This window comes from Chenopodium quinoa, unplaced genomic scaffold (genome assembly GCF_001683475.1).
Source record: "Chenopodium quinoa cultivar QQ74 unplaced genomic scaffold, ASM168347v1, whole genome shotgun sequence".
In the NCBI taxonomy this organism is placed as follows: domain Eukaryota; kingdom Viridiplantae; phylum Streptophyta; class Magnoliopsida; order Caryophyllales; family Amaranthaceae; genus Chenopodium; species Chenopodium quinoa.
Genome location: NW_018742616.1, coordinates 3699967 through 3710611, shown reverse-complemented (window position 1 = coordinate 3710611; position 10645 = coordinate 3699967). Strand labels below are relative to the sequence as shown.

Sequence of the window (10645 nt, the reverse complement as noted above, 5' to 3'; positions counted from 1 at the left end):
TGTTAATGAATCTTGTTAGATACTTAGATTCAATTTATCAACATGTAGTTTAACATATTAACAATCAAAAGTGTTTTTAACTTCTAAGAGACAATAAGAAAGTAAATGACATACTTTAAGAGACGGATAGAGTATTTGGTTTTATTTGCATTAAGACTATCCATTTTCACATTAGGATTGGAATTTCGAGCCAAAAAGTTTAATATTCATGTATCAGACCTACAAATGGCACATTAGGCCAGGCCGACTCAAGCACCAAAAACCATGGCACAACAGTGTATGCATGACACGACACGATACATATGTGACGACTATAGGCTAACCTTGGGCCACCTTTATCTGTGAGAAACACGACAAAGCATGACGCGATCTGGCCTTACACGACAAAACACGCTATGATCATGAAATTTGGCTTAGGCACGCCACACACATGTTGCATGCACAACACGAGCGGTCAAGGCATAGTGGCACATGGCTCGGGCCATGCAGACCTTTTAAAAAATTTTGATACAGCACAACACGTAGCTTGTGGGCTAGGCTAACCCAAAGCATGTGGGTCCCTACACGATCCATAAGCCAACACTCCACAACCATCTTTATTTTTTGGCATTAAAAGAAGCCCAAAACTTCCGGTTGAATCCGGGTCTTCAGACAGTTTGTGTAGAATTTCTGAAATTGTGAAAGCTAAAAAATGCTGGCACTCACTTCATCTCCTACCTTCTGCCAATTCCCTCCACGCCAAACAATTGGATTTAGGGTTTCAACCTTCGTCAAAGCCTTCTCCACCACCTCTTCCGCTGACGGTGTAAGAACCAACTATGAAGGAGTTAAATTGGAGGAGAAAGTGACGGTCGAAGGCGTCGCTAAAACTAGGCTTGACGCTTGGATTTCTTCCAAAATTAATGGAATTAGCAGAGCTAGGGTTCAATCCAGTATTCGCGCTGGCCTTGTCTGCGTTAATGGCCGCGTTGTCGATAAGGTATTACTATTCCCATTTCTCTATTTCATGTTCTGGATTTATCATTTTTGTACAAATTGTTGCATACTTGCATTCTAATGTTGATTTACTTGTTAACTTAATAATTAATGTTTTTTATAAGTAACGTTTTGCTTGAAAATTTTGCTTATACTCGAAATTCTCTGCCTCTAATAATTTGAGTCTTGACTCCAATAATGTTTGTTGGTATAAAATTGTGCTTGTATCACCATTATACCAAAATACTCCTACTATAATACCAACAAATGTAAAATGCGTTATTGGTATCTCTAGTATTCTTTTTTGCTATTAAGATAATACCATCAAGCTACAATTGTATACCAACATGCGGTATTAGACTCATTAATGACTCAAGTTATTAGAGACTGAGAAATGCTCGTTTGGTAGGAAGTAATAAAACGGGCAAACAGTGGTAATGGTGAAGGATTTATTTGGTGATGATTATGGTAAAATTGGTAATGGTATATATTATGCAAAACAAATCAAGACAATGTTATGATAATGATAATGGAGATGGTATATACACACATCAAGATTATACTATGGTATACTTTGTACAAAGTATTTAAGAACTATAATGTTATATTTTTTGATATTATATATTTATATCATATAGAATAAGAATGATGAAATATATAAAGATGGTCATTGAATATTCAATCATTTGGAGTTTGTGAGAGTTTTGTAGAATGTGAATGTTGAAATAAATAAATTACGATTATGCTACTTCATTTGTGAGAGTTTTGTAAATCAAAGAGACCTCCCCGTCATTTGTCAATAATAAACAAAAAAAAAAAAGTAATTTATTTTATTTTAAGGGACAGTCTAAAATAGAAATGTCGTCTATTGTTTAGGGTATGATATAGTAATTATTGGCTTGTTGAAATTCTCACTAGGGTGGTCATTGTTTTTGCAGGTATCATATGGTGTTAGAACAGGGGATGAAATAAACTGCACTATAGCAAAACTGCAACCATTGAGGGCTGATGCAGAGGATATACCTTTGGACATTACATATGAGGATGATCATGTTTTAGTTGTGAATAAACCTCCACATATGGTAAGGATTCATATGTCATAGTTTGTTGATGGTCTTTTATACTCCATTAATTAGCTATGCTACCTATTGATTAAAAGTTACGTGCTTTATTATTCATTGGGAGCTTATTTGTTTTGAAATGAGGTTGTCCATCACATAAGCGTTCTAAGGTTTCTACTGCTGTATGAAGATTTAAGGAACTGTTATGTGACTACTATATCCACATGACCTCTTGAATCCAACCCATAAAAAAACTATTGATCTCATCCTACATTTAGTCCTTTGCAATTGCTGACGTGTGATAGATGTCAAATCTTTCTGAACTTATCATGTATATAATTAGAATTTATTCAAAAGGGTTTATATTGAAATGATATCCTTGATACAAGAGATATAGTAATCTGATTCTGTACAGATATAAAAAAATGTTAATGTTTGTCATGCACCTTCCATTGTGAGAGCTTATTCCTGTTGGAAGCAATACTAGAAATTTTATTAATAATTGGCTTCCAGAAAGTAATTGAATATCATCAAAAGTTTCCAGAATCATATATGTAGATTATCTGCGATAGCTCTTGTCTTTAGTGTGATGGATGCCCATTCTAGCTTTGAAAGTTATTAGCTGTCTGATTCAGGCATTTGTTTGTGTCTACATCTGTACATCAATATATTTCTCCTTTCATTTCTTTATTTTAAGTCTTGTTTGGAATGATATTAGATTCTAATGCAATTATTATCTAGTACTCTTTCAATAAATAGTCATCCCAATGTGTTATTTCATAAAATCAAGTTTATTTATTTATTTATTTTTTTTTTTTTTATTTTTTTTATTTTTTGGTATTATACATAATTCCATATAGAAGATATTTATACTTGAATGTGTGAATTAGAAATCATTTAAAAAGTAAAATAGTACTAACAAAAACAAATAGGGCGTAATTGTGAGGTTTTTTTTTTTTTGGACTAATAAAAAGTAAAATAGGACTAACAAAGAGAAACAGGGGTAGAATCATGCAAAGAGTATTTGTGAGATTCTTTGCTTTAGAGATGGATGAGAAATTACGTGTCCATCAAAATTTGTAAATTATAAGTGTATGGTACAGATGTAATCAGCATTCCTACCTAGCTTAATGCTGTGAATATCTATACTGTGATTAGGTTGTCCATCCTGCACCTGGAAATCCAAGGGGCACTCTTGTTAATGCAATTTTGAACCATTGCAGTCTCCCCAATGTTGCATTAACTGATGTTGGGTGGCTATCTGAGGCAGATGACGTGTCTGAGGATGATCTCAATATAGACATCCATCCTACAGATCAAACTACTTGTGAAGATGCATCCTGTTCAATTCGCCCTGGGATAGTGCACAGGCTAGACAAAGGCACTAGTGGATTGCTGGTTGTTGCTAAGGTAAGATTTATAATATTTTACAGGATGCTTTTTTTCTATTGCAACTGAAGAGATGAAATGGTTCACGTAATTATAAATTTTGTAAAAATTATGTGCTGTTCACAGGATGAACATTCTCATGCTCATTTGGCAGAGCAATTTAAGGCCCATACAGTGACCAGAGTTTACTTGAGTGTCACTTCCGGGGTGCCTACCTATGCTTCTGGCCGCGTTGAGGTTCCAATTGGTCGTGATCTAAATAATCGAATTCGGATGACTGCTGTTACTGGACATAAATCCGGACCTGCGAGACATGCTGCAAGTAGGTAAATTATGTCTCTAAGTCTCTAACACCACATAATAATGTTTTTAAGATCCTTTCACTGTCTCACTGAAAAAAAAAAAAATTAATAATAATAATAAAATAAATAAATTGCTTCCAACGACCTAAACAAAATTTGGCTAGTATACACAATATAGTACCTCATAGGCTCATATATTGATATACATACATCATAACTCCATATGTTTGTTTTTAATGGGAAATTACCTATACTCAAATGTAATACTTCCTCCGTTCCATTTTTACAAGTATTGTTAAAATTATTGTGAGTATTGATAATATAAATTTTTTGAAATAAGATCATACCATTGACCAAGTTTTGTCATAATCTTATACTACACCAACAACAACAAAGCCTTAGTCCCAAAATAATTTGGGGTCGGCTAACATGAATCGTCATAAGGAATCATACGATATAAAGAGAAAGGCATAACAAGATCATCATTTAAAAGAGTTTGAAAAAAGGTGAGTAAACGAAAGAGCATTTAAGAAAAAAAATTAAGGGAGTTTTAAAGGGAACCAAAAATAAAATTCAAGAAAGTTTTAAAAGAGTGGTTAAAACGTTGAAGTAGAAAACATAAAGGTTTGTAAAACTTTAGTAAAGGAAAACAATACAATTCATAAAACATTGGTGGGATAAAAACAAAATTAAATACAAATCCAAATAAATTTAGAAAATATATATAATCACGACACGTCATTGACGTGAATTTTCTCCCTCCACACCACCCTATCCAACACCATATTTTCCTCAATCCCCAAAGCACTCATGTCACTATCAATCACCCTCCTCCAAGTTTTCTTAGGTCTTCCCCTACCTCTCGCGATCCCAACACTTTGCAATCCTTCAAGCCTCCTTTCCAGAGCGTCATTTGGTCTCCTTTTTACATGGCCAAACCATCTTAAGCGATTCTTTCTCATCTTGTACTCAATCGATGTAACCCCTACTTTCTTCCTCATTATCTCATTCCTCAATTGATCCTTTCTTGTATGACCACACATCAATCGCAACATGCGCATCTCTGCCACATTCATCTTATGCACGTGGCAATGCTTTACGGCCTAATATTTTGTACCATATAGCAAAGCAGCCTTTTTGCCGTTCGGTAGAATTTCCCCTTTAATCTATGGGGTACGCCTGGATCACATAAAAAACTCGTCGCACTCTTCCACTTCAACCAACCTGCTTTAATCTTATGAGCTACATCTCCATCCAATTCTCCATCCTTTTGAATAATAGATCCCGGATATCGGAAGACCTCACAATTTTGAACACTCTTCCCATCCAAGGTGATCACCCGTGCCTCATTGTTTCCCACACCGCTAAACTGACATTCCAAATACTCCGTCTTACTTCTGCTCACCTTCAAGCCATGGGACTCCAAAGTCCGTCTCCACAATTCCAACTTACTTTCCACACCTTCTTTCGTCTCGTCAATCAACACAATATCATCAGCAAACATCATGCACCATGGTATATCATCCATAGAATAAAAATGCGGTTTTTTTTGCGATCGCGGACAGTCGCGGTATCACGGTATCAGAATTGATGCGTTAGTCGCGGGCTGGGTTGCGGTTGTGGCGCCATAATTTTGTTTTAAATTTATTAAACCTAAAACTATATTTTAGAACTTTATTTTATTTAAATCTAAATTTTATAATTAATCAAGTCTATAAAAGTCGAATTTCACTAAACAAAATCGAAGGAGTCCATATTAAGTCTGGAGTTGTACACAGCTGTGTACTAAGTTAAAAACTTGGCAAGTAGAGAGGTCCACAAAAGTACCCACATGGGGATGTTTGATTTAAAAATAAATAAATAAATAAATAATTCTACCCCACTATCCCCAACTACCCACTTGAGGGAGTTTATTTAAAAAATAATAAATAAATAAATAAAAAAAATACCCTGCCAGCTCACACTCTCTCACCTGCTCAAGTACTTTCTTTCTCCTATAGCAAAGAACTCTCTTGACTTTAATGGAAGTTTTCTCCATTTTTTTTTATTTTTCCCTTTCTTTTCCTTTAAAAAGCAAGTACTTCATCGGATCGGCCAAAATCTTGGTGTTTTAAAAAAACACCGCATCAAGGCGGCAAATCTCGGATCAGTAGCTTTGAAATCCTGTACATATCGGTCGAATGGTGACGTACCGGCCGCATTTTTATACTTCTTGAATTGAACTCGTCAATTCGTCCATGACTATAGCAAAAAGAAAATGACTAAGTGATGAACTCCCTCATACATGTCCTTAATGATGTCAATATATTTCCGCGAAACGCCTTTCCTTGTTAAAGCCCACTAAATAATCTCCCTTGGTACCTTATCATAAGCCTTCTCCAAATCAATATCCCGATAGATCTCCATTAGCTGTCTCATAAGATGGATTGCCTCCACAGTCGATCTTCAAGGCATAAATCTAAATTGGTTTTCCGAGATCTTCACACTTCTCCTTAACCTTTGTTCTATAACTCGCTCCCTTCCATTTTTTTTAATTGTTTCTTATTGACTTTTGTGTTTTCAATGAATACATTGACCATTTATTTCTAAATATATTTAAATAAAAATTGAAGGAAGTTGATTTTTTGAAAAAATACATTGAGACAAATCCAATAATATTGTACATGATAATATGTGTTTTTATATTAGTAAAAATGTGTGGTTAAAAGTAAGATATGTGAATAATGTAGAAGTCAATGGTTGGTGGGAGTACCATAATAGAAAATGTAATTATAGCTTATATATGCTCCTGAAAGCTTGTATTCAAAAAACCATAATATTAGTGTAAAGATAATTTGAACTTATATTGCGGTCACGTGCTCACCACAAGTATTCTTTAATTATTTTTATTGGAAAATGTTTTGAAAAATGTTAAAACCTCTCAAATTGCAATTGTGAAGTGAATCTTCTAAGCCATTTTATGCCACAAAAACCCTGAAAAATAATGTAACTCCTCCCAGCTTCCCCTTCTGCAATACGACAACCATCACCATGGTCATTACTGTATTTTGTATTTCCTATTGTTTTGTTAAAAAAAAAAAAAAAAAGGTAAGGAGAATGAGTGGTAGGAAAAAGCTGATCATTACAAGAAATTTGACATGTGATGATTATGACAAATTATGGTTGCAATTCTATTAGCAGGATGATTTTTCCATTTGGAAATAGGGTAGCTTCCTTTGAAATGGGGGCCGGGGGGGGGGGGGGGGGTTGGGGTGGGGGTGGGGTGGGGGTGGGGGTGGTGGGCTGTGTATTAAACTTCCCTTTTACATTTTAAAGTAATTATGTTTCTTTCTTGACCAGACCCTAGTCTTGCCTAGATTTATTTTGTTACAAATACCTAAAAGTATATAGTGATGCATCATCTAAGAAAGGCTGATGAATTTGGTAGACATTGTGTATAACACCGTGAAATGGGTCAGATGTGTAACTTTTGGTGTAGGGTCAATGTATTTCAGGTTGGATTGAGAAATGTTCTAATAACTTTTGTGTTTGAATCAATCATACAAGTCAATGACTCCTGTTTTGGTTTTTATCTAACAATTTTATTAATCAATGTACCTGTAATACCTTCAAATTTTTCTTTCCTTTCTCTTGTGTCTGCAGGTACAAAGTACTTGAAGTATTAGCTAATGGAGGCGCAGCATTAGTTGAATGGAGATTGGAAACTGGACGTACACATCAGGTATAAAAAGTACTGCAGAACTCCCATTTTTCTGACCCATTAAAATAGAGAATTGATGAAGGTGTTGATATTTGCTCAACTGCTCACTGTTTTAGATGTATTCTGCATTCCAAATCCAGTATTGACTTATGAGATTTGAATGATGGTGAATTGGTGACTAGGCGTGCTTTGTTTCTCTTGTCTTAAAGTTTGCTAACATATTTTTATTTTTAGTAAAGCATTCTAGGGGAATCATCATATGATTATAATTTGAGCAGTAGCTTTTATCAGTCTTGTGGTTTACAAGAATCTTGTTATTCCAATTGCTATACAGACTGTTGGGAATTTCATCCCAAGTCCCACATGGAAGAAATAGCAAGGGAAGGAGCTATTTATAAAGTGATGTTCAATACACTAGTACAAAGCCTTTTGGGAAGGAGCCCAAAAACAAAACCGTGCGGGCTTGGCCCAAAGCGGACAATATTGTACTAGTGTATGACACAGACTACCTAAGTGCCTATCAAAGGATTACCATCTAGTTTAGTCAGTTGAAGTCTTAGAGGGTGGTACCTAAAACTTGAGTTCAAATTCCACTTACATCATATGCTCTTGGGTTCTCTATAAACCAAAATAAAGAAATAAAGAAAGAAAATTCTGCCCTTTCAAATGTCATTGGCTGTCTTAGCACTTAAGGTGAAACAACTGAGACTAAGCATCACTGAAAAGAAGGTCATTAATGTGCTTAAATCAATCAAAGCCATTATCAAACTCCAACATTTACTTGCTTAGATTAGATGGAGATGTCATATGTGTGTATAAATCTTGTGCTGCAATCTATAAACCTATACTAAAAGCAAATATTGACAAGACACTTGTCACGTTGTGGTGAAAAATTTTCCCTCCAATTTGCTTTTTCTTTTTTTTTTTTTTTTTTGCTCTCCTTTTATTTAATGTAAATAAAGTAATTTTGTCCTACCATAAAAACCAACAAAATCTTATTAAATTTAGAAAATTAATCTAATATTACCATTGACAACCACCAAAATATTATTTTAGGTACATTATTATTGAATTAATATAATTTCTTAGGAAAATTAGTAAATACCGTGTGTGACATGGGACTATAGCTAGTTCCAGAATAAAGTGGAATAATTCTATGTGCATAGTGTGCTCAATAATATGTTGTGTTCTATTATAAGACTTAGGAGATGTTTTAATTCCCTTTTGTTGGAACAATATTGTAGGCTCCCTTGCCATATTACTTTGCCTCAAGTGAACTTACTTTTCAGTGCTACCATTAGTTTGTAATGTACACGGATCTTTCTCTGTGATCTACTCTATAAAGGATTTATAAGTTGGTCTGAACTTGCTTCCGTATTGTTGCTCATTAAATTTGCCATGCATGTGTCCTGGTGTTTGATGAAGATTCGGGTGCATGCAAAGTACATGGGCATTCCATTACTGGGAGATGAATTGTATGGTGGGACCAAGGATATGGCCTTATCGTTGCTTCGACCAAGAACCCCATCCACATGTTATTTACAGCTCAGTGATCTGGTTTCCAGCATAGAAAGGCCCTGCCTCCATGCTATGGTTCTTGGGTGAGAAGTAAAATCTATTAATTTTACTTTCCGTTCTAAATTTGAGCAATAGTTGCAAAGTTCTTAATATTGTTACTACTCTTTTTTTAGGTTTAAGCATCCGTGTACTGGCAAATACATGCATTTTTCATGCCCTCCACCTGCTGATCTTGCTGAAATATTGAGTCAGCTACGCAATATCTCAAAATAAATTGGTGCTTAAATTCTGCGGATACCACATGTTCTTGTCAAGGTCCACTGAGTGGTGCTTCAACACTTCCTTTCAAGGGACAGCAAGCAAATAGCGCTCTGGATGTTTGCAAGGACCAAGGTAGATAGAAACTAACCAATGACATTTATAGGAATTAGGATTTAGGAACATACATTAGACCAATCAATATATGCTTTCAGGTTCGTAAAAAGTAACTGTCCAGGGCTATATAGTAATTGTTATATGTTCTCTTGCCCTATTTTTTTCTTCCTTGTGGAGATTGATTTGTCAGTGAACTTTTCGTCCAATGATCTTACAAGGATGTCCTTGAAGTTTATTCCTTGGTTAGTGAGTAGTGCTCAAACTCTGATAGCTATCCTTTGCATCACCCTTCGCCCTACCCATGCTATTTTAAGGGCTTGGGTAATCTGTCTTTATTATAGCTAAGTAGTTTGCTCTGTCTGTCGGGACTCGGGATCATTCATAGCCAATTGCACTTAATATCAGGATGACTTATAGTGTTCATCATGCCAAATTAATTATTATCATTGCCAAGAAATGGTGTGAAAAAAGTATGGATCAACAATATTGTGTTTTCTTGATGTATTACGTGAATTAGTGTTATGTTGGATTTGGCTTGATCCGACCTTGTTGTATTTTGCCGCTACTAGGCTTCTTGTCAACTCTGCAGTTGATTGATATTTGTGGTGTTCAGTTCTGTAGGTGCTGATTGTAGGAAGAGACTATCATGGTTCAGCAAGTCCAGTCTAAAGCCAACGTTCACTTCACATATGCTAGACACAACGGGGAGGATAAGATGAGTAATTCCACTATATTTTGCGGAGATTTTGCTATGATATGCCCTGTGAAGGAAGCTCTTACAGTGATAGTTAATCACACTTGTATAGATGGTTTTCATGTCACCTTAATACAATTAGCTTTTGTTACTCTACTTTTGCATCTTCTCTTCTATTTCAAATTATTATCAAACAAATTATGGAAGTATGAAAAGGGACTTGGAAGTCTCAGTAAAATTTTCCAAATACTTTGTATTACAAAATAATTCTGTATATGTATACTTTAAATAAATGGTACAGGGTCATAGCATCTGCATATAGGTTTTACATTTGAGTTGATTCTTATGGAAGGGAACAGTTGGATTGTTCTAAAGGAATTCCCTATATGAGCTCCCTCTAAGTTTTGTACTCGAATTCAATTTTCATTTGCAATTTACGCGTGGAAGTGGGTTCTTGGTCGAAGCAATGATAAGTCCATGGTCTTTATATAAGGAGTTTGTGGTCTACTATATGCATGTTTAACCATCGATATCTTAGTTTCTTGATAATTAAATATTGTAGAATTTTCTATTATAAAATTACATATTGAAAATGAATCTAAACGATTTCTCAGTGGAATTAAGTTGATTA

The 10645-nt window shown here is 34.9% G+C and overlaps 1 protein-coding gene across 1 annotated transcript; it reads left to right on the top strand.

Annotated features, from left to right (window-relative positions):
• Positions 1 to 626: 626 nt before the first annotated feature.
• LOC110721673 (RNA pseudouridine synthase 2, chloroplastic-like) lies at positions 627 to 10454 on the top strand. The gene is made up of 8 exons (XM_021900874.1): positions 627 to 979; positions 1914 to 2057; positions 3195 to 3446; positions 3552 to 3751; positions 7370 to 7448; positions 8853 to 9028; positions 9119 to 9338; positions 9934 to 10454. Exons 1-7 carry the CDS (start codon positions 692 to 694, stop codon positions 9216 to 9218), a joined length of 1239 nt encoding a protein of 412 aa, XP_021756566.1. The 5' UTR covers positions 627 to 691; the 3' UTR covers positions 9219 to 9338; positions 9934 to 10454.
• Positions 10455 to 10645: the final 191 nt, after the last annotated feature.